This window comes from Euprymna scolopes, chromosome 46 (assembly GCF_053919585.1).
Source record: "Euprymna scolopes isolate OS-2025 chromosome 46, ASM5391958v1, whole genome shotgun sequence".
NCBI classification, from domain to species: Eukaryota; Metazoa; Mollusca; class Cephalopoda; order Sepiida; family Sepiolidae; genus Euprymna; species Euprymna scolopes.
In genome coordinates, this window is record NC_136527.1 from 98,338,835 (window position 1) to 98,365,456 (window position 26,622).

A 26,622-nucleotide genomic window follows, 5' to 3' on the forward strand; every position below is an offset into this window, starting at 1 on the left:
AATATTGATTTTTTTAAGACGAATGTTTTAATTTGAGAAAAGATGCGGGAATAAAAATGATGTATGGAATATACTGTCGCTTCTTTATTAATATTAATCGATGTGGTTCCTCATATGCAAATTATTCAATCACTTGTTTTTTGTTTTTTTTTTGTTTTTTTTTTAAATATTTATTTCATGTTTCCAGGCGACACGCATCCCCGGGATTTCCAGCATCTTTAGCACCCTTTCTGTGTTTTCCTTCGTTGTTCTCAAAGAGAGGCTTTCCGCTGAAACCGGTCGATTCTGAATTGAGAAAGGTCGTATGTGGATGCTTTCCCCATCGCCAAATTTCCAAGGATCTTTCCAACAATGGGCGCAAGCTTAAAACCATGACCTGCAAGAGAGAATAAAAATATCGAGAAAGGCACTATTAGAGAACTTCTTTCCAAACTTTAAAAACGTGAATGTAGTACGCCAGTGTTAACTTTGAAATTCTTCTAAGACCTGGTCGAGAAAATCAGTTTAGGAGAACCTTCAACAGTCGGTCGAATTCAAATCACATTTTTCTTCACTCTATAATTCCCTCTTGTCAAACTTTCACAAGAAAAAGAAACACTCGACTACCTACAACCACGATAAACGATTTCCCCCACTCTATATCTGTGCCTAAATTTAAATGCAGTCGTACATCTAAACAATATGATATAAATGCGGAAGTACCTCAGGGGTCTATCCTTGGACCTTTATTATTCCTGATATTCATAAATGACCTCCCTGATTAAATTGTTTCGGAGATGGGTATATTTGCTTATGACACCACTCTCTATAACAGGCACAAAGGGAAAACAAATGAACACACATCTAAGGAAATAACAGAAACACTAGAGAATGACTTCCAATCTCTAGTGGAATGGGAACAAAAATGGATGGTCACATTCAATGCTGCCAAGACTAAACTTGTTTCCTTCAATAGTTACAAGAAACCTTCTCTACCACCAATAGCAATGGCCAAGAACACATTACCTGAAAGTACTTTCATAAACTCCTAAGCCTAACGTTTACAGGGAACATGAGCTGGAATAGATACATTGAGAGCATTGCCAAGGCTGTTGCAAAAAAGGTGGGCTCTCTCTACCGTGCTGGAAAAAGACTTACGCCTGAAATTATCCTGTACCTCTATAAGGCCACCATTCGCCCATGTATGGAGTATTGTTGTCACATTTGGGCTGGTGCATCTGCTGGTTTTCTCTCGCTCCTGGACAGGGTTCAAAAGAGAGTCGCCAACCTGATAGGTCCTGAACTTTCATCTAGGCTTCAGCCTCTGTCCAATCGACGAAATGTTTCATCCCTCTGCCTGTTCTACAAATACTTTAATGGTGAATGCTCTGACGAACTACAAGCACTTGTACCTCCTCGACGTGACTACCTCCGACAAACCTGACAAACAACTAAGTCCCACCCCTTTACAGTAGAGATCCCTAGGTGTAAGAAAGCCTTTTACTCCAATAGTTTCTTCCCCAGAACTGCAAGACTTTGGAACTCCCTTCCGGATTCTGCTTTCCCAACTGTACTGATATGCAGAAGTTCAAGTGTAATGTGAACAAACATCTTGCTACTCATCTCTCTTCATAATTCCCTTACAACTTATGCCTCGGATAGTGGCCCTCTACTTCAAAGTGGCACTGTGCTTTGTTTGGGGTGAAAATTGATTCATAAAAAAGATAAAAAGAGAGAACGAAAAAAGAGGAAAAGAAAGAGAGAAAAGTGGGAGTTTTTTGGGCCAGTATCAAAGTGCAGTAATATCTTCTGTTTTCCGTCAGAGGGGAAATCCTTCTCAACCGAGGCATTTTCTTTTGTCCCATTCAGAGTATCATTTTTGCAAAACCGACGTTGTGTCTGACTTTACTCTCAAATGAATGTCAGTAATTTTTTTTTAATGAACCAAACCACAGTAAATTGTAATCATCAATCATAGATGTGTGTGTGTGTGTGTGTGTGTGTGTGTGTGTGTGTGTGTGTGTGTGTGTGTGTGTGTGTGTGTGTGTTACCAGCGAATGGTAAAAACTAGACACAAGGTAGAGATTAACTAATAGACATATGTAGATTAAAATTCGTAATAATAGAAACATGTAGCCAAGGGAGATAACTCTAGCGAAAATAGTTCTAAGAAAGAAAACTCTCATTAAAAATCTATAAATACTAAAAATACAACGTAAATAAATACATAAATATTAGCCTGGCAAAAAAAAAAAAAAAAAAAAAAAAAAAAAAAGTTCAGTCTGAATTTGATAAAACAAAAAAAGTAATTTTCACCAACAACTAGGCTTCGGACGATGTGATCTCTGAATTTCTTGCCGCTCTTCTAAAATACGCCATGGACTGAGGGAGATAACCCTATTTAATTTAGAAATTCGTTCATCTTTTTTTTATTCTTTCATATGACAGTTTGGCGCTTCTACACTATTGGGGCGAAGTTTCGGAAATCGTATTACTGAATTTCATATGAAAAGAATCGTATCTACGTATTCCTCGTATTTTTTAAGATGATGATATAAAAAAATTACGAAAATCGATAAGGTAGAAAATTATTTATTAAAGAAAATAAAAAATACAACTTGATGGAAACGATCGTAAGACACAGGTTAGTTCAAAAGGGAGGTAATTTTCCGTTTCTATTTAAACTAGATGACCGCAATTATTCCTACTACTACGACGATTAAAGTCATTCAGTCGGACATATATTCGGTGAATTTCTAACAGCATTTTGTGTAATTATTTAGTTTGAACTCATTTTCCCAAACTTACCGTATTCAACAGCAAGCACACACTGCCATTCTCCTTTTTCAAATATATCGATAAACATTGTATGATTTTCGAACCGATTACACATTTTAAAGTGAGTAAAACCACTAAAAACCCTTTTTTCCAGTTAGGTAGAAAAGTAACTTATCTTGCCTTTGGTAACATTTATTTGTTATATAGTTGTTTTTTTACCACTTTTTTGAATCTATGTGTACAGTAATACAAACCCGGAAGATCCAACAAATATGTGTATAATTTTATAAAAAAAAAATCAGTTCCGTTAAAAAAGAAAAAAGTAAATAAATAAATAAATAAATAAATAAATAAATAAATAATAATAATAATAATAATAATAATAATAATAATAATAATAATAATAATAAAAACAAATAAGGTCTGCAATGCAAGGGGAGTAACTCTAAAGTTTTAATTTAATTTCATAAAAGTTAGAGTTATCTCCCCTTTGCTCTATGTTGGAATTTGCAATTGATATTGAAACACTTTATTTGTTTTTGCGTCATTGATACAAACCCTTCGGCAGATGTGCCTTCCGACCTTCTCCGAATGTATCGTCCATGTTTTTACATCATCGTATCATTATATAAAAATAACAACAATATGTCTCCATACATGCAGTGATAGCAGTGTCAGAAACCGATTTTAAGAATGCGTAAAAAAAACTTGAATAATTCGACCTCCTATTTTTACAAGCTTATAACTACTTGAAAAATGTAATTCAAACCCTAATTTTTTTTTTCGATTAAAGGAGCAAAGAGCACCTTTTAAAAAAAAAACATAACAGGTTTAATAGCAAATTATGCAATTTTTTTTAATCGGCTTTCTTTAAAAAAGATTTGAAGAAAATCAACGAAATTTTTCTTCCTTCAAGTATAAAAAATCGATATAAATTCCAGAAAATACCTTATCTAAAAAAAAAAAAAAAAAAAAAACTCAATGTGTAGTTCCATTCTTTATTGTTAAAAATTTTTCCATATTTATATTTTAAATTCCAATTTTTTTTAAATAAAATAATTTTTTAAACAACTATTTGAAAAACGTGCGATCATGGAAGCATTTTTCGAAAAACCAGAAGTAATCTTTCTCCTTGTGTTGAACTACGGATGAACAAAAGGACATAAAAACCACACATTCACGTTAGGTGTGTAGCCTTGTACCTGGATGAACGTGTGTTACCATAGTTGAAAAATAGTCAAATTTTACTCATAGGATTATTCCTTAAAAAAAACGTGCCATCACGTGGCATTACTAAACGGAACTTTTATATACCAAACTGAAATTTTTCGTTTAAGATGACAGTTTCATATCTATCTATCTATATATATATATATATATATATATATATATATATATATATATATATATATATATATATATATATAAATTTAACTCTTGGTTCGTTCGTAATTAATAGTCTAAATAACCACTGGAATATATATATATATATATATATATATATATATATATATATATATGTTAATTACCCCTAACCTTTTTTCCTTAAGAAAGAAGTTGTGTCACTCGATAACACACTACAGAAGATGACAGTTTCATATATATATGTGTATATATATATATATATATATATATATATATATATATATATATATATATATATATATAAATTTAACTCTTGGTTCGTTCGTAATTAATAGTCTAAATAACCACTGGAATGACTGCTTCGACATTTTAGTATAATATGTTTACTGTACCCATGTGTGTTTTTACATATCTCTTTTTAATTATAACATCAGACTGAATTTTGCTATAATAAATAGGTGTTTTTCCTTGTACGGATGGGGCATTTTTTTTATTTGGGGACAATTATTTCACGCCGCGTGCCATCACGTGACATTACTAAACGGAACTTTTATATACCAAACTGACATTTTTCTTTTAAAAATGGAATCATTTCTCTTTCGTTAATATATATATATATATATATATATATATATATATATATATATATATATATATATAATATTTCGTGTTTTATATATAAAGTACAATTGTTGAATGTTATTCTTTTGACTATATTTGTTTTAGGAGAAGCACAATTAAAAAAAAGATTAAAACGGAGCGAAATTTAAATTTCCATTCCATTTTTACAACAATCGTAAACAAGTGCATACTTCGTAAGTTTTATCGTAAGTTAACGAGCAACCCATAAAAATCTGCTTAAAATATTGTAAATGTATATATATATATATATATATATATATATATATATATATAACCTCTCCCTAACATACTGACAATAATTTGGTTCCGTCCTTCCCTATAAGAGGGATTGATTTACTAGGATTTGTATTAGAAGCTGAGCAAAATTATTCAATTGTTGAATTTTTTGCATTTTGGTTAAATTTGTTAGTTTGCAATCGCTAAAAGCCCACACAAAAAATTGAACAAAAGACAAAATTAAAAAGAATGGTACTCATGCAGAATTTAACCCCCTCCCTTGGATTCCAATTAGTTTAGGGTTCGACCGGCAATCACTGGATTCAGCCGAGCGTTGTTCAAATGTTGAAACACTAAATCAACCTTTTATTTATTTTTTTTCATAGTTAATTAATGATGGGAGCATTTTTTCTGTTTATTTTCTTAACATCTATTGACAAAAAAAATTGTACATTCTTTGAAAAATAAATTTAACTTTTCTCTACTTTCACCTAACTATTTACGGTGTTCATATAAAGCATTCATTTTTTCTTTTCATGATAAAAATTCTGTTTTCAAAAAGAAATGTTTACTGCCAACTTTCTTTTAAAAAAAAAGTGCAAGTTTTTCTGAAAAACAAAAAACTTTCACCTAACAATTTATGGTAAATAATTCACCTTTTCTTGGGGAAAAAACAACTTTTATTGATAAAAAAAATTGCAAAAATAATAAAATAAATAAACAATACAAAATGCAATTTTTTATGGGGAATGTGTTCCATTTTAACAAACTGAGCCACAGCAACGCGTGGCCGGGTGCAGCTTTGTGTGTGAATAAAAAATATATATGTATGAACACGTGATCGCTAAAAACAATGGACTTAGATATAACATTCATTAGCTTACCAGTAATAGCAGGAGCACATTTTCAAAAGTAGGTTAATCTTTTTTTTTTAATAGAAACATGTAATGATAATAATTACCTGAAAATCCAGCTCCTATGATCAAATTTGGATGAAGAGGGTGTTTGTCTAATACAAAATGCTCATCGGGAGTTTTCTGTTGGAGATAGTGAAAAGAGGGAGTTGTTGGAAAAAAATCAAAGATACATAGTCAAGAGATACACACGAATTATATATGTGTGTGTGTGTATGTGTGTGTGTATGTGTACGTGTATGTGTGTGTATGTGTGTATGTGTATATGTGTATGTGTGTGTGTGTAAGTGTGTGTATGTGTGTATGTGTATGTGTGTATGTGTGTGTATGTGTGTATGTGTGTATGCGTGTGTGTGTATGTGTGTGCGTGTGTGTATGTGTGTGTATGTGTATGTGTGTGCATGTGTATGTGTGTGGGTGTATGTGTATGTGTATGTGTGCGTGTGTGTGTATGTGTGCGTGTGTGTGTGCGTGTGTGTATGTGTGTGTGTGTACTAGTCTTCCCGTTGGTCCTTGAAGGGTATGTGTGTGTATGTATGCGTGTGTGTGTGTATGTGTATGTGTGTGTACTAGTCTTCCCGTTGGTCCTTGAAGGGTATGTGTGTGTATGTGTGCGTGTGTGTGTATGTGTGTGTGTGTACTAGTCTTCCCGTTGGTCCTTGAAGGGTATGTGTGTGTATGTGTGCGTGTGTGTGTATGTGTGTGTGTGTGTGTACTAGTCTTCCCGTTGGTCCTTGAAGGGTATGTGTGTGTATGTGTGCGTGTGTGTCTATGTGTGTGTGTGTGTGTACTAGTCTTCCCGTTGGTCCTTGAAGGGTATGTGTGTGTATGTATGCGTGTGTGTATGTGTGTGTGTGTGTGTGTGTGTGTGTGTGTGTGTGTGTGTACTAGTCTTCCCGTTGGTCCTTGAAGGGTAAGATGAAACAATTTTCAAAATAAAAAGTGATTTTGCAATTTTATTGTCTTTTATTGTCTTGAGAAAACATTTTTTTTAAGTAATAAGTGAAAGAAATAAAAACTCAGGAAGCCTCCAGAGCACTACTGCATACACTAATTAAAATTAAGGAGATCCTACTAGGTGCGTGTCTAATACAAAATACTCGTCCGGGGTTTTCTGTTGGAGATGGTAAAAGGAGGAACTTATTGAAAAAATCAAAGATACATTGTGAGGAGAATTATATATATATATATATACACACACACATATATATATATATATATATATATATATATATATATATATATACTAGCAGGGTGACCCAACGTTGCTCGGGATTGAATGATGATCAACAAATTTTTCACACTCCTATATTCTTATTGTCATCTAAATCAGTAAAATCAATCATTTCTAACTTGAACTTAACGGCATCGTCGACCTCTAGAAAAGATAAAACCCTGTATGGTAGCCTTAACTATCCACTCACCTTCCATTAATTTACTTATACTAAACATGGTTAAATAATTGCACTCACTCACCGTATATATACAATGCTCAACAATACAAGGGTCTGGCTCTAATCCAGGAAAGACATCTTTCACAAATTCACTGCATGTTTTGATGGCCCAATCATTTTCAACTTGGTCTCGTCTGTCGGGATCAATAACAGGTCCATCGTGTAGCGCCACCTGTTGAGTTTAGAAGAAAAAGAATAGATAAAAGTCTATTACGATGAACAAAGGGTCATAAATCGATTTGATATGGGGCGCATATTGAATGTAACTTTCATTTTTCCCATATTGCAGGCGTAATCAAAGTCAGGTCAATCCAGTGAAATGACAACGGCTGAATAAAACGCACTCAGAGTTAGTGTTTGGGTTAATAGATGGCATAGCTTTTCATATGTAATCGGTGGGCATATTTATCTATCTATCTATATATATATATATATATATATATATATAGATATATATATATATATATAGTAAGTTATAAAATATACATGGCGATTAAGCTACACTGAATATTCCGCGCTTCATCCACTCTAGGATTATTCAGGCTTATGCAAGAATTTTGTGGTTGCCGCGTGTTTTTATATACGCACCTTCTATTGAGTTTTTAGTTAGCGTTGTTTTCATACGGTGTTTTTTATTTTTGAATGTACTTTTGTGGTCATAATATAGAGTATTGAAATCTAAGGAAGTCATACCTACGTAATATTTCTTGTTAATCGGGTTTTCTTTCGCAAATATTGTTGCCTGGTAAACTATGCTTTTGGTTAGACATTTATTTTGAAGTGGGCAAAATGTGCGGTACCTACATTTGCATTTATCTTGTTTGTTATTAGTATTTTTATTTTTATTTCTAGTATGGTTGTTCGTGTCCAGGGTTGGTTTATTATTATTATTATTATTATTATTATTATTATTATTATTATTATTATTATTATTATTATTTCTGCTAGTTACATATGCGTTTTTTGTGTTAGTTCTATTTTTGTCATGGTGTCCACTTTTTTATTCTTGTTTTGTTATTTTCATAGCTTTTATTTAATATTTTGTTATTATGTGGTTTAATTATCGTCTCTAAATTTTCGCAACAGCTGTAGGATAATTTTAGGGTATTTTTATTGAAAATTTTGTGTAAGGGGTTGGTTGCAGGGAAGTGCTTTTCGATAAGATCTACAAATTTCTTGCCAAGTTTTGTTTTTAACATTTGATTGTATGGTGCCGTATACCAGATTATATTTCTTTTTCTTCTATTTTTAATTTTATTATAGTTATTGGTGCTTTGTTGCTTATATTTGCTATCAATATTTTTGCATCCACTATTTCTTAGGGCTGTTTCATAAATATTAGTTGACCTGTTAAATACATTTTCATCGCTTGAGTTATTGCTGAGTCTACTTACGATCGAGTTAGGAATCTGTTTTATAATTGATGGTGGGTGATTGGACTTAGGGTTTACGTATATTGGATTAGCGTTATCTTTTAAATAGGGTTCATATGTGTTTTTATCTAAATTTAACGTGACGTCCAGGAAGTTTGTTATTTTTATGTTAGCTAATACGTCTACATTTAGGCCTAGTTTTTTTCATTTCCTTGTGTATGATTTTCTTAAAATTATCAACCTATATATATATATATATATATATATATATATATATATATATATATATATATATATATATATTTACTATAATAATTAAATACCTACAGACACTAGTGTTTCATCCTTTTGGAAATCTAAAGTGCAGGGTGTCACGATTAACACCAGTCGAACGATTTTGAACCCCACAACACGAGACATCTCTGACTCGAGTTGCGGGGTATATATTAAGGGGATTAGAACAAGTCTGAAGAGCAGAGTATATTTTAATGTATTAGTAAATTCATTAATACAATTGAAAAGAAGAAAAGCAAACAGTGCTGATGATTGATAATTTGTAATTAAAATTAAAAATCGGTTTCATAAGGAAGAACAAACAAAATCAATAAATTGTACGATCGTTTCGGAAACGATGTTTTTATTGAGATAGACAATGGGTCTTGGACAATAATTTTAACATATAGTTTTTTGAAATAAAGTCTCCTCATCATCAAAAATATTGGGTGGGGGTTTTACAAACGTTACAAAAATATATAAAACGTTACAAAAATATATAAAACGTTACAAAAATATATAAAACGTTACAAAAATATATAAAACGTTACAAAAATTACAATAAAATATAAAATGTTGCAAAAAAATAAAAAATGTTACAAAATTACAAAAATATAGAAAACGTTGCAAAAATATATAAAATGTTACAAAATTACAAAAATATAGAAAACGTTGCAAAAATTTACAAAGCGTTACAAAAATATATAAAACGTTACAAATTTACAAACCTTCACTAATCCAGGGTATTCGTATGAAGGGATCCCATAAAAGTGGGCTGAATCCGTGTCATAGATGAAAGGAAGGAATTTGCCTACTTCGTATTGGTCAGGAATCTTTGCTTTAAAATAACCAACACTAATCCGGACGGCCTGAAAGAAAATAAAAAGTTCCGCAGTGAATGTTGTATTTATTTGCTTCTCCACTGAGCAAATTAGGCACAAGGCCGTTTTTTAATGTGGAGAGACAGGGGGAGGGGGAAGGGAAAAGGGGACCAGCTCCCGAGAGGTGGGAAATGGGAGCTGGATAGTGATTTGCATACTGGTAGTCAGCGGCCCTCTTTCTCAAGGGAACCAAGACAATTCCTTCATGGACACCAGACAATTGGTAAACGAAGGCAACTTACGACGATGATAATAAGATGATGAAGATGATGACGGTGATGATGATGATGATGATGATGATGATGAGTATGGTTATGATGATGGTGAGGATGATGATGATGATGATGATGATGATGATGATGATGACAATGATGAAGATGATGAAGATGAAAATGATGATGACGACTATGATGATGATGATGATGATAATGCTGATGATGGTGGTGAACTGATGATATGATGATGACAATGATGATGACAATTATGATGATGATGATGATGTTGACCATGATGATGACGATGATGACAATGATAATGACAACGTACGAATATGAATATTCCTTAACGTATCATTATATAAAATAATGAGGGGAATGTATGTTTGGTCTCTTTTGTTTTTGTCTTACTTTCAAAGGGAACTGGACACCCAATTTGTTGAGGAAACGTCCAGCCCAAGGTCCAAGGCATAAGATGACGCTCCGTGCCACGTAAGCTCCTCTGTTTGTATGCAGCGTGATTATCTCGCCTGGTTCAAGTGAAAAAAGTTCCGTCTTATCCAGAATAACTCCGCCATGTTTTATAAACTGATTCTGTGAATAGAAAAAATAAATTAATAAATAGAAAAATAAAATTTGTTGATAAATTTTTTATAAACTGATTCTGTGAATAGAAAACATAAATTAATGAATTAATGAATAGAAAAATAAAATTTGTTGATAATTTTTCTATAAACTGATTCTGTGAATGGAAAAAATTAATTAATTTATAAATAGAAAAATAAAATTTGTTGATAAATTTTTTATAAACTGATTCTGTGAATAGAAAACATAAATTAATGAATTAATGAATAGAAAAATAAAATTTGTTGATAAAGTATTGATTTCTGATGAGAAAAATACCATTCAAGCAAAGCAATGGCTTGGTAAGTGTTATTCAGATTCTGCTCTGTCGAAAACAAATGGTAAAGGTCATATGCTAACTCACTCAATAATTTATAAATAGAAAAATAAAATTTGTTGATAATCTTTTTTTATAAACTGATTCTGTGAATAGAAAAAATAAATTAATAAATAAAAAAATAAAATTTGTTGATGAATTTTTTATAAACTGATTCTTTGGATGGAAACAATAAAATTTGTTGATGAATTTTTTATAAACTGATTCTGGGAATGGAAAAAATTAATTAATTAATTAATTAATAAAAAAATAAAATTTGTTGATAATTTTTTTATAAACTGATTGTGTGAATTGAAAATATAAATAAATTAAGAAAAGAAATGTTTTTTATATAAATATATTATATATTTTATATAAAGATATTATATATTTTATATAAAGATATTATTTTTTGACAATAACTAGTCCAGAAAACAAAGCAGAATAACAAACAATGCTTTTCAACATTAACTCACACACAGAAAAGGGGTTGATATGCCGTAAAACTTGTCAAAAAAACTAAGCAAAATAAACTCCTGTCCCTTCCCCGCAATGTTACATCTTTGTGCCTGTTTAAAAAATATTTTAATGGATTGTGCTCTGATGAACTCATCACACTTGTTCTCCCTTCGACTTTAATACGCCTGACAAAACCGCTTAGTAACAAAATCACACCCGTTCACTGTAAAGGTCGCTAGATGCCAGAAAGCCTTCTACTTTAGTAGTTTCTTCCCTTGAGTAGCTAGACTTTGGAATTCCTTTTCCTGCTACTTGCTTCCCTGACTGAATTGACATGCAGAGGTTTAAATGTAATGTAAACGAACATCTTGCTCATCTCCCCTAAGCATGCTCCCAAATAGTAGTCCATTACGTCCAAGTGGCGATGTGTCTTGTTTGGGTTGAACGTGAGTAAAAAAAACATTGTCGTCGTCATCATCATCATTATTATCATAATCATCATCAGTATAATCATCGTCATCATCATCATCATCATCAGCAGCAGCAGCAGCATCACCATCATCATCATCATCATTAGTCATTGTTGTTTTACGACATTTTGACGAACTAATCCTCTGGCCTGCTTTGCAGTAAAGTAAACCCGACAACAGAAGCAAAATAATAAGTGATGCTTTTCAAAAAAAGTAAGGTTGATATGCCGTAAAGCAAACTTATTTATGCAGTTACAAGGTGATATTGATTTACCTGGTAGGATATAGTCATATTTTTGGTATTAAATGACTGCATAAAAGGTTGATATGCCGTAAAGCAAACTTATTTATGCAGTTACAAGGTGATATTGATTTACCTGGTAGTATATAGTCATATTTTTGGTATTAAATGACTGCATAAAAGGTTGATATGCCGTAAAGCAAAGTTATTTATACAGTTACAAGGTGATATTGATTTACCTGGTAGGATATAGTCATATTTTTGGTATTAAATGACTGCATAAAAGGTTGATATGCCGTAAAGCAAACTTATTTATGCAGTTACAAGGTGATATTGATTTACCTGGTAGTATATAGTCATATTTTTGGTATTAAATGACTGCATAAAAGGTTGATATGCCGTAAAGCAAACTTATTTATACAGTTACAAGGTGATATTGATTTACCTGGTAGTATATAGTCATATTTTTGGTATTAAATGACTGCATAAAAGGTTGATATGCCGTAAAGCAAACTTATTTATACAGTTACAAGGTGATATTGATTTACCTGGTAGTATATAGTCATATTTTTGGTATTAAATGACTGCATAAAAGGTTGATATGCCGTAAAGTAAACTTATTCATACAGTTACAAGGTGATATTGATTTACCTGATAGTATATAGTCATATAGATATATTTTTGAAAGCGCAACTTTGTAATATATAAAAATCGATAGAACATTAACTCTATCATAATATCTATGAAATCTGCAAGAATTAAAATATCATATTTAAGCGTATTTTATGACCTGGCTTCACCGGGCGTCCCTGCTTAGCTGGGATGAATACTTTTGAAGTTTTAACAAAATAGCTACTATATCAGAGTGTCCCCATTTATACTGAACATCTACAGAATGTCAACATCAATATATTACATATGAATGAGTCCCTGTGGAATTTCCACAGGTCCTGATTTTTTGGTATTAAATAAAGGTTGATATGCCGTAAAATAAACCAGACAAAAGAAGCAAAATAATAAGTGATACAAAAAAAAGTAAGGTTGATATGCCGTAAAGCAAACTTATTTATGCAGTTACAAGGTGATATTGATTTACCTGGTAGTATATAGTCATATTTTTGGTATTAAATTACTGCATAAAAGGTAGATATGCCGTAAAGCAAACTTATTTATACAGTTACAAGGTGATATTGATTTACCTGGTAGGATATAGTCATATTTTTGGTATTAAATGATTACATAAAAGGTTGATATGCCGTAAAGCAAACTTATTTATACAGTTACAAGGTGATATTGATTTACCTGGTAGGATATAGTCATATTTTTGGTATTAAATGATTGCATAAAAGGTTGATATGCCGTAAAGCAAACTTATTTATACAGTTACAAGGTGATATTGATTTACCTGGTAGTATATAGTCATATTTTTGGTATTAAACGACTGCATAAAAGGTTGATATGCCGTAAAGCAAACTTATTTATACAGTTACAAGGTGATATTGATTTACCTGGTAGGATATAGTCATATTTTTGGTATTAAATGACTGCATAAAAGGTTGATATGCCGTAAAGCAAACTTATTTATACAGTTACAAGGTGATATTGATTTACCTGGTAGGATATAGTCATATTTTTGGTATTAAATGACTGCATAAAAGGTTGATATGCCGTAAAGCAAACTTATTTATACAGTTACAAGGTGATATTGATTTACCTGGTAGGATATAGTCATATTTTTGGTATTAAATGACTGCATAAAAGGTAGATATGCCGTAAAGCAAACTTATTTATACAGTTACAAGGTGATATTGATTTACCTGGTAGGATATAGTCATATTTTTGGTATTAAATGACTGCATAAAAGGTTGATATGGCGTAAAGCAAACTTATTTATACAGTTACAAGGTGATATTGATTTACCTAGTAGTATTTAGTCATATTTTTGGTATTAAATGACTGCATAAAAGGTTGATATGCTGTAAAGCTAACTTATTTATACAGTTACAAGGTGATATTGATTTACCTGGTAATATATAGTCATATTTTTGGTATTAAATGGCTGCATAAAAGGTTGATGTGCCGTAAAGTAAACTTATTCATACAGTTACAAGGTGATATTGATTTACCTGATAGTATATAGTCATATAGATATATTTTTGAAAGCGCAACTTTGTAATATATAAAAATCGATAGAACATTAACTCTATCATAATATCTATGAAATCTGCAAGAATTAAAATATCATATTTAAGCGTATTTTATGACCTGGCTTCACTGGGCGTCCCTGCTTAGCTGGGATGAATACTTTTGCAGTTTTAACAAAATAACTACTATGTCAGAGTGTCCCCATTTATACTGAACATCTACAGAATGTCAACATCAATATATTACATATGAATCAGTCCCTGTGGAATTTCCACAGGTCCTGCTTTTTTGGTATTAAATAAAGGTTGATATGCCGTAAAATAAACCAGACAAAAGAAGCAAAATAATAAGTGATACAAAAAAAGTAAGGTTGATATGCCGTAAATCAAACTTTTTTTTTATACGGTTACAAGGTGATATTGATTTACCTGGTAAGTCTGTAAGGCTGTATCGGATTTCAGGATTCCTCCTTCTGGATCCATAATGGCTGACGAATCCGGATACATGGAAATGTCATAAAGATTGTGGAGATCTTTGCTGTTAAGCTCCGTGTACTTCAGTCCAGTGCTGGTCAAGGCATTTTTGACCTCGGCCACATATCCCTTTTTGTTTACGCCCATAGCGAGAATACCTGTTGTTCTTCGAATCCGACATGTGAATAAAAAATATCAAAACAAGTTTAATATTATTCCAAAGCAAAGATATTTTGTAGTGTAACCCCATGTGTGGCTCCCTCGTCAGATCGCCGACCCCCAACTTTTGTGTATCGTGGATTTTTCATTCGACTATTCTTCTTATGGCCGGATCGTCCTTTTCCCATTGACGAGTGTCGATGAGAACACATGTGGTTCACAAAATAGAAATATGAACAAAGAAAGGAAAAACACAAACGCCAATGTTAACATATAAATTGACTGCTGGACTTGTGAGTGAGTGTGTGTCTTCCCCTATTCGATTGATGTTACATTTGTCTATCTCTGTTTCAAATGTCAAACTGTAGTCGCTATCAACCAAGGCATCTCAGCGTGTATTCAATTGAAAATTTCTAAGTCCAAACAAGAGGGGACGTAGGTATAGGTAGATGATAATCTTATAGACAAGGCAAGTCAACGTGTATTCAATTGAAAATTTCTAAGTCCAAACAAGAGGGAACGTAGGTATAGGTAGATGAGATTCCTATAGAACAAGACATGTCAGCGTGTATTCAATTGAAAATTTCTAAGTCCAAACAAGAGGGGATGTAGGTATAGTTAGATCTATCTCTGTTTCAAATGTCAAACTGTAGTCGCTATTACCTCCCATCCGACATCTAGCACATCTAGATGTCAACTGTCACTGTCCAACTTCCATCTGCCACGACGGGCATCTAGATGTCAACTGTCTAACTGTTCAACTTCCATCCGCTGCGATGGGCATCTAGATGTCAACTGACTGTCTCCTCTGTCTTGGTATCTCAGGTCGCCCACCCCACCCTGGCTACCGGAAGCTGCCCTTCCCTGTTTTATCAGTAGGTTTCTATTGTTATTGTTTGCTATTTCCTATCTATTGTTGATTGTAGGATATTTCCGATTTCTTTGTTTATTCTAAGCTATTTCCTATCTATTGTTGATTGTAGGATATTTCCGATTTCTTTGTTTATTCTAAGCCATTTCCTATCTATTGTTGATTGTAGGATATTTCCGATTTCTTTGTTTATGCTAAGCTATTTCCTATCTATTGTTGATTGTATGATATTTCCGATTTCTTTGTTTATTCTAAGCTATTTCCTATCTGTTGTTGATTGTAGGATATTTCCGATTTCTTTGTTTATTCTAAGCTATTTCCTCTTCCTTTGTCTATTCCCCCCCTCTCAACACTTAGTGGCTCAAATCCACCACAGGGCCACTTTATAGCATCACAGTAGTAGAAATAATAATTTTTTGGACGTTGAAGTGTAAATGCGGGTTTCCAAATGTGTATGGTTGTCTATTAAGAGGGTACTTCAAAAAGTAAAGCCTCCTATTTTTTTAACTCAAAAATTGAAGAATTATGAAAACTGGAGTGATACCATCAAAACGTTCTTCTTGAAGATAGCAGCTCAGGAAAGTCAGCTTCTCGGTGTCTTCATGACACTTCAAGTCCAGCATTTCCAAGCCTCCCTCACACGGACATTATACATAGACTTGTCTGTGCCCCCAGTGTTTTTTCTCATCTAAAAGAAGCGAGAACAAGAGTTCGACAAGAGCATTTAGGTGTTGTGCAGGCAGGGAAAGCATGGCCAGTCGATAAAGGTTCAGAGGGAAGATGTATGTGGCACACGCCTCGGCTCTACCCTTTAAGGAAAGTTTCCTAGTAAGCCACGAGTTGACTGCAGCCTCCACCTTTGACGGTACCTCCAACCAATATAAAGTTAAACTGCAGACCAGCTTACTGCGGGTACTGGTCTCCCGCTTTATGTTTTTTTTAATCAGAGATTTGCTTCTGCTAGAAAGGTTTCCTTTACCACGGCTACCGGGAGCCCTCACCACCCCAACACACACATACATACACACAATCACACACGATGCTAGTTGGCCGTTGACCCCGAAAAAGGGTTCATTCGTTCTTTGGAAGGTCTTGTTTTTAATCCTTCAGGGAGACTAGCCACCCTCCTCACCAAACAAGTACATATAAATACATACATACATACATATAAATATATAAACAAACATGCACACACATACACACGCACACGCACATCCACATTATATATATACACACATACGCACACATACTCCTACACATACATATATACATGTACATATACAGTAAATTATGGATGTATATATCCATACATATATGCATACACACATGCACCTACATACACCAATACAAATATATACATACAGACATACATACTGACATATATATTATATATATATATGCACATGCATAAATAGAAATACAGATACATACATAAACATATAAATATATATATATAAACATAATTCATTTATAAATATATAAACATAATTTATTCATTAATAAAGGTTTTTAAGAAATTAAAGTGAATATATATGTAAACATATATACACACACACACACATATATTCATATGCATACCCATACATACATACATACATACATATATAGACATACATACACACATATGCTAACATACATGCACATACACACACAAATATATATACACACATAGGCACATATACCCATATATACATACATATATACATATAGATATACAGTAAATTATGGATATATATATCCATACATATATACACACACATGCACCCACATACACCAATACACATATATGTACACACATACATACACACACACATATATATATACATATACAGACATACACATACATATATAAACATATAGATATCTATAATCAGTAACTAAAATAAAGTTAGCTAGGATATATAAATAGGTATAATTAATTAGGCGAGTATATGCATGGTAGGATATATTCCAAAACGTGCAGTTGGTTTAATATTTGGGAGTCTGTATGTTGCCTGGATATAGGTGTTCCTTAGGTAGGGATTGTTGTAATGGCTTGTGGGTCCTTATGTTTGGGTAGGTTTAGATGCAGAAAGAGATAAATGATGGGGGGGGTCAGAATAATGTGTTGGGGGTGATTACATGGTTTAATATACTAGTTCGGGGTGTCTGATATTAGGTGTCAGATGCAACAGGGTTACCAAGGTTGGGTATTGGTCTAGGCGTGCATATAGACATATACGCATACAGAGCACAAGCAATGCAAATATAGAATTGTATGTATTGGTGTATGTAGGTGCATGTGTGTATGCATATATGTATGAATATATACATCCATAATTTACTGTATATCTATATGTATATATGTATGTATACGTGTATGTGTGTGTATGTGTGTATATATATAATGTGGACGTGTGTGTGTGCATGTGTGCGTGTGTGTGTGCATGTTTGTTTACATATATATATATATATATATATATATATATATATATATATATATATATATATATGTATGTATGTATGTATGTATATATATATACGAGCAAACAGTTAATAAAACATGTTATAAACACTTTGGAAAACATTTAATCTGAAAAGGAAACAATAAGTGGATAGTCCTTAATCCGCAGAGTTTCGAAGAAATACTTTCCTTCTCATCAGAGGGTAGGAATTAGCAAAATGCGGGATCGGATTTTGCATACAAAAGTATTTGGTGAAACAACAAGTAAGTCAAAGATCTTATTTGATAACAAAAAAAGTGAAGCAGAGGGAATATGGTGAAGAAAAAGGTGATTGCACGTGAATGGATAGTCTGGTGAAAGATAAATAATCCAATGACGGTAAAATTTCAAGAAAGTTAATTGAATTTCCATTTGCACAAGTAAAATCCAAGGAAATCCCGTAATTGGAAGATGGCCCAAAATAATCCAAAGGCTTAAATCCATGGAATAATTCACAAATATGTACAAGGGAAAAGGGGAAAAATTCCAATAATATTAATAAAAGAAAAATAAGATATGCTTTTCACACTGCTGGCGAGACATAAATATAAATAAGAAAGATCAGGGAAGAAGAAGAGGAAAAAAGTAAATGATGATAGAATTAAATATAAAATAGAACAACAAATGTCAAAATGACCCAGACAGGAAAAGGCGCGAAAAAATATATAGGGCGAAATAATATAGGTCAACTGAAATGTACAGGTTATTACTTAAGAAAATGTCAGCAAGAGTTGTTAAAAGACACTAAATGGAAAATAAATAAATTAATTAATTAATAAATAGAAAATAAATAATAAATAAACAATAAATAAACAAATAAAAAATAAAATAAAAAAATAAAAATTATTTTAAATAATTTTAAATTAAAATTATTTTTTTATTTATTTATTTTTCATTTAGTGTCTTTTAACAACTCTGTACATTTCAGTTGACCTATATTATTTTGCTCTATATATTTTTTCGCGCCTTTTAACATTTCCTGTCTGGGTCATTTTGACATTTGTTTTTCTATTTTATATTTAATTCTATCACCATTTAATTTTTTCCTCTTCTTCTTCCCTGATCTTTCTTATTTATATTTATGTCTTGGCAGCAGTGTGAAAAGCATATCTTATTTTTCTTTTATTAATATTATTGGAATTTTTCCTCTTTTCCATTGTACATACTTGTGAATTATTCTATGGATTTCGGCTTTTGGATTATTTTGGACCATCTTCTAATTACGGGATTTCCTTGGATTTTATGTGTGCAAATGGAAATTCAATTAACTTTCTTGAAATTTTATTTTTGGATTTTACTGTCATTGGATTAATTATCTTTCACCAGACTATCCATTCACGTGTAATCACCTTTTTGTTCACCATATACCCTCTGCTTCACTTTTTTTGTTATTAAGTAAGATCTTTGACTTACTTGTTGTTTCATCAAATACTTTTGTATGCAAAATCCGATCCCGCATTTTGCTAATTGCTACCCTCTGATGAGAAGGAAAGTATTTCTTTGAAACTCCGCGGATTAAGGACTATCCACTTATCTAGTGTTTATCTTTTCAGATTAAATATGTTTTAACTCTTTTTCACGGTGTTTTTTAACATGCTTTATTAACTGTTAGCTCGTATTATAAGCTCTATCTCCTATTTGGTTTTATCGAGCTTTTACATCTGGTTGGGATAACTTTATAAATATTAATTCTTTTACCATGTTGGATTGGATCAATTTGGTAAATTTAATTGTAGTTTTTTATTTTATTCTATATATATATATATATATATATATATATATATATATATATATATATATATATATATATATATACTAACAAAAGTATCCGTCGTTGAATGGGTTCAAAAACAGACTACAGAAAATGGACTCTGATTTATGAAAGTATGATAGGTTATGAAAAGGAAGGGTTGTAAATTTGGGTTGAATTTGGGGGTATCAAAACCAAAGCAAAATATGATGAAAGTAAAAATAAAATAGATAAACCCCATAATTTATTATACCATACCTGTTCACACTAAAACACTTATCACAATATTCTGTGGATTTATATTAAAAAACCTTGTTAAACTTTGTGGCATATTTCCATTCTATAGAGGTCAGGTGCGATTTTATTATACCATCCCTATTTAAGTTAAAACATACTTATCAAAGTATAATTATGTACATCTATATCAAAAACACTTGTAAACGTTTTTTTTTTCATTTTTAAATTTTAATTTTTTTTTATTTCCATACTTTGCGGACCAGGCACGAACACAGACCCCACAATTTTAATGAACCACCGTTCTGCAAGATCAAACATACCTATTCCTGTGTCTCAATACATCTTCTATCATCATATGTAATCAGTTTTTTAAAATAGTCAACCATATAGGAGCCTATTCATGACTACACACACACACACACACACACACACACACACACACAGACGTTCAGTTTTATATTATAGAAGATATATGAATTTGAATTTAGTGCAAAAGAGTTTACAAAAGGAAAGAGAAAAATAAAATTATTTTCCTTTGTATGAGTGGATTGATATCACAGATTAAAAAGTACTCTGTAGGCCTTGTGGCTTAGCTGTGATCCATAAATACACCTTTTTATCGAAAGCATTCACGAGTGTCAAAATCAATGATATAATAGTGCCCCCCGGGCACCGTTATATCATTGATTTTGACACCCGTGTGTGCTTTCGATAAAAAGGTGTGTTTCTTTTTCCTTTTTTGTTTTACACAGTGATGACCACTTATCAAGGCCCGGAAGCCACTCAGGGATAAGGGTTATTGCAAGTACATTACGTTAGTGTGGAGATTTGATGAAGTGTTTACTTAAGGGGGCGGTTCAATAGGAATTTGTTAACATTGGACTTGAAGACATCCAAGTTGTAGTTCGGTGGGAAGCAGGCAGACGGAACAGAGTTCCACAGGCGTGCAGTTCTAAGAAAGAAGATCAGGAGTAAAGGTCAAACCCAGAGGCTTGTCAAAACACGGGGTCATAACGCCATAACTGGAATGATACGTATCATTCTTACCTTTGAAGCAGTGTTCCTGTTTCTGTTTCAAGTTTGCTCCACATCGGGTAGGCTTCCCCCATCATGTGTGCAAAGATGGTCTGCGTGTATGCTTTTCGAATGATACGTGTTTGTCCATGGGAACTCCCTCTGCTATGAGGCAGCGGAAACTGAAAATATTACAAAAAAAATATATATATATATGCAAATTGAAATTAATTAAAATTATAAATAAAAAACGATCGAACATCTAAACAGTGTGATATAAATGCGGGAGTGCCTCAGGGGTCTATTCTTGGACCTCTATTGTTCCTGATATTTATTAATGACCTCCCTGACAAAACTGCCTCTGAGATGGGTATATATGCTGATGACACTACAATCTTTAACAGGCATGACAGGAAAACAAATGAACACATATCTAAAGAAATGGCAAAAACACTAGAGGATGACCTCCAATCTGTAGTGGAATGGGGACATAAATGGATGGTCACATTCAATGCTGCCAAAACCAAACTGGTTTCCTTCAATAATTACAAGAAACCTTCTCTGCCACCAATAGCAATGGCCAGTGACTCCCTGTCTGAGAGTACATCTTTCAAACTGCTTGGCCTAACGTTCACAGGAAACATGAGCTGGAACAATTATATTGAAAACATTGCCAGGGCCGCTGCGAAAAAGATAGGCTCTCTCTACCGTGCTAGAAAACTACTGACACCTGAATGAATCCTGTACATCTATAAGGCCACCATTCGCCCATGTATGGAGTATTGTTGTCACATTTGGGCTGGTGCATCGGCTACTAGTCTCTCGCTCCTAGACAAGGTTAAAAAAAGAGTCACCAATCCGATAGGCCCTGAACTGGCATCTAAGCTTCAGCCTCTGTATCCCATCGACGAAACGTTGCATCCCTCTGCTTGTTCTACAAGTATTTTAATGGTGAATGCTCTGACGAACTGCAGACACTTGTGCCCCCACGACATAGACACTCTCGACAAACCCGACAAGCAGCTAAATCCCACCCCCGCACAGTAGAGATCCCTAGATGTAAAAGATCTTTCTACTCCAGTAGTTTCTTCCCCAGAATCGCTAGACTCTGGAATTCCATTCCAGGTTCCTGCTTCTCTAACTGTACTGACATGCAGAAGTTCAAGTGCAATGTGAACCGACATCTTGCTGCCCAAATCCCTACATAGTGCCCCAGTAGTTGCTGCCCCTGATAGTAGCCCCCTACACCAAAGTGGCAATGTGCCTTGTTTGGGGTGAAAATGTAAAAAAAAAATTTTTTTTTAAGTGGTCTCATTTGCGCACTGTTCATCAGGAAGTTCAGAATTTATTCATATTTATATTTTAAATTCCATTTATTTAAAAAAAAATTTTTTGAAAAAAGCGCCACGACGCAAGCATTTTTATGTTCTTATCAAAAAAACGGAAGTACCGATTTGTTCTTGTTTAGAACTATGGATGGACAGAAGGCAGTAAAAACCACATCTTTGCGTTAGCCATCTAGCCTTGTGCGTGAAGAAATATGTGTTCCCATAGGTTAAAAATAGTCAAACTTTACTTAGAAGTTTTGCCTTAAAAAAAAACATGCAAGGAATGTTTTTTCTTTTCTCAAAGAAATACATCAATTTTTGATTTATTATATTTTAATAATTCTTTATCGAGTGAATCTTTTTTTAAATATCTAATAAAAGAAAACATTGAATGGAATAGAAAAATCGTCGTCAGCGTCCAATACTCACTGAACAATATAAGCAGAACATAGGCTTCCAATTTAAAAAAAAAATCAACATGGTTTTAAAAATAAAAGTTTTACACTTTGGACTTCAATTTCCAAAAAACATTTAATTTTTTTCTTGTTTTAATTTACAATATATTATTTATTGATCTTTTATCTTCGATTTGTGATATATAAAACTTTGGTACATTAATTAATTATTTAAATTTTAATTGATATTTCAAAATGGGGGGAGGTGAATTTAAAAAAAACGTTTGTCTAAAATTTTTTTTTTACATGGGGTTCACCACTTATCAAGGCCCGAAGGCCACTCAGGGATAAGTGTTATTGCGTATACAGTAATCAATGAGATAGTATTGTAGTAATCATTAGTGTTGGGGGTTTTGATAGAGTGTCTTACTTAAGGGGGCGGTTTGTCAGGAGTTTGTTTATGTTGGACTTGAAGACGTCCAAGTTATAGTCAGGTCGGAAACAGGCAAACAGAAGAGAGTTCCACAATCGTGCACTTCTGAGAAAGAAGCTCTGCTCATGGAATCTACGTTTTGATTTAGGCACAGATAGAGAGTGGGGAAAATTATTGACAGTAGTTTTAGCCAGACGGGTGTTTCTTGTGAAAGATTGGCGAGGGGGGATGAGAGATTGGAGCCCAGACAAGCACTTGCCATGGAAATAACGATAAAACAAAGACAGGCTCGCAATGTCTCTTCTGTGGGAGAGAGGTTGCAGGGAAGAGAAAAGGGCAACCCCCCACCAAACTACGAAGTCGATTTTGTACTCTGTCAAGGCAGGATAGGCTGTTTTTAGCAGCTCCTGCCCACATGTGGCAGCGGTACTCCATCCTTGGACGTACTTGGCTTTTATATAGATAGAGAATTGCATCAGTAGTGAGATATCTCTGGAGCGGTAGAAGGATCCCACCATTTTCCCAGCGTCCCTAGCAACAGACTTGATGTACGTGTTCCATTTCAAATCAGGAGTAAAGGTCAAACCCAGAAGCTTGTCAAAACATGGAGCCTCTCCAAGACGAGAGCCATCCATTTCAATTGTTGCCAGATGGGGATCAGAGCGTTGATGATGTAAAGATAGAAGCTTGGTTTTGGATGCATTAAAAATGACCAGCCACCACTTCCCCCATTGTACCATGCACTCAAGATCAGAGGAGAGAGAATTAGAGAGAACTTGGTCATTTACAGCCTTTGATGTGTTGCCATAGATGGTCGTGTCATCAGCATAGATGTCAACGAATGATTTAAGTATGTGTTTTGGGAGATCATTGATGTAGATCAGGAAGAGAGTTGGGCCCAGGATGGACCCCTGGGAGACTCCAGCATTAATACTGTGGGCCTCTGATTTCTGCACATCAACTACTACTCTTATGAACCTATCAGAGAGAAATGATTTAATGATTGAGAAAACATTTCTAGCAATATCGTAGCTGGAAATCTTGTGAAGTAGGCCCTTATGCCATACCTTATCGAAGGCCTTCGATATGTCAAGAACAATTGCCCTGGAAAGGAAATATTATATTTGGTTTATTGGAAAGAGCATAACATTTCACATTAACCCTTAAAATATCGTAAAAATTGAACCAAAAGAAAAGTTTTGATAGATTTTTAAAGTTTAAAAATTGAAAAAAATTTACTTAACTCGTAAACTTGATTGAGATTGTCGGACTGACTTCCTCATCGAAACGTTGTGACAATAACAACCAAGATGAGGAAGTCAGTCCGACAATCTCAATCAATGAAAACACCTCATCTCAAAAATACAGACAATTATTATTAACTCGTAAAATTCAATTGATTTCATTATGTAAAAGAAATGGCTGCACTTTGTAAACACTGTTTTTTTAAAAAATAAAAACATAATATTTCTATTATGTTTTAAACAACTTTAATAGTTTATTTTGGAAGTATAATCCATAAAGAAAATAAACAACCCACTTTTAAAAGAGAAATTACGAGATTTTTTTTTATATCTTATTCGCAGTTTCGTGGTAGGGGTGTCAAAAATCTCCCCCCCCCCAAATTCTGATACACCTGGTGCAGCAGAACTCAAATGTACATATGTGTGCCTATTTACAATGCCTCCCCACGAGACAGAGTTAGACACCAGGGTCCTTTTTTTTTAATGTGGAGAAAAGGAACAAAAATAAAAATTGTCTCAGTCGTGAAGGAGGATTTCTCCTCCACTGACAGAGAACAAGAAATTAAAGTGCAGTATCTGAAAAACAGATACTACATTTTGATCTTGTCCCGATGTTAAGGCCTAAAACTACACCGTTTGTTCATTTTCATCAGGATTTGACGTCCCCTTGGGATTTGGGGGCTAAATGGGCGGGGGGGGGATGCTGAACTTAGGCATTTTTTATGCCTCGTTCACATTTTTTTTTTTTTTGTGCGCACACCAGCCATCTAAAATAAGGAATAAACACGCTCAGCTTACTTGTTCCAATAATAATGTCCGATGTCCATTTGTTGCCAGGTAATGAGCGCTCGCAGATCCCTCGATTCCGGCCCCAACGACAATACAATCATACACCGACATGGTGACTCCTATCTAAACCTCGTTGCTCGCTCTGGACCAATTAACAATTGTTTTCTGTGTTTCTAATCCGTTTTACATCACTGTATCGGCATTTTGTTTTTAAATTGCCTCATTTAATATAAAAAAAGAATGCAACCGCATGTCTACGGAATAAAAAAAGTATATGTAAAAACTGCCCGATTTAATTTGTTTGTTTTTCTTTTGTTTGTTTTTTGGTTTTTTAGTTTTCTTTTTTGTTTTTGTTTTTTGGTGTTTTTTTTTTTTTAGTTTTTGTTCGTTTTGATTATTGTTTGTTTTATCTGTCTCACCCAGATTTAAAAAAAAAAAAAAGGTTAAGTAGAGTTTTAATTCCAAAGTTCAAGGTCGTCACAAGTAAAAAAAAAAATAAAAGAAAATAATACGTTCATATCACAGCCTTCTTATATAAGGCTAGCCTGGGTGCCCGGGGCGTTGCTCTGCTGTTTGGGTGGTGCGTGTTCAGCAAAAAAAAAAAAAAAAGTGGTAGCAGGCAGGCAGGCTCGAACCCGTACTGCGAAGGAAGGAAAGAACTTGAAAAAAAAAAGAAACGTGACGTCTTTGCTATTGCGCCCATCGCCAAACCGGAAATGACGTAGGTTTAAATTAAGACTAGTCACTCGAAAAGAGGGAATGACTTTAAAAAATATCAGTGAAAAAAGCGACCCCTCCCTGTACAAAAGTGGCCAGTTGAGGGTGAAGGAATTAATGTTTTTGGGCAATTTTTCGATATTTGTTGTCCAAAGGGCCAGGCTTCAAAACGATACCGAGTTCGTGAAAATCCGTCGCATTTATCGAAAGTTTTAGGCATACATACATACATACATACATACATACATGATGATGATTGCAACGTCTTGTCAGACGAGCGCCACTCCCTCAGACACTTAAACTCCATGAGCTCAAAAATGACTTCCATCGCCACAGGACCATTTTTATAGACAAATGCCTGAGGGAGTATCTATACACAGGTGG

General features: G+C 33.4%; 1 protein-coding gene across 1 annotated transcript; it reads right to left on the reverse strand.

The window, feature by feature from the left end:
- On the reverse strand, window positions 1–25,797 carry LOC145270659 (peroxisomal sarcosine oxidase-like). The gene is made up of 8 exons (XM_080126290.1): window positions 25,531–25,797; window positions 21,366–21,514; window positions 14,774–14,984; window positions 10,502–10,684; window positions 9,723–9,863; window positions 7,371–7,520; window positions 5,942–6,017; window positions 1–376 (listed from the first exon to the last, which is right to left on the reverse strand). The coding sequence occupies exons 1-8, from the start codon at window positions 25,630–25,632 to the stop codon at window positions 252–254; spliced, it is 1,137 nt and encodes a 378-aa protein (XP_079982416.1). The 5' UTR covers window positions 25,633–25,797; the 3' UTR covers window positions 1–251.
- Window positions 25,798–26,622: the final 825 nt, after the last annotated feature.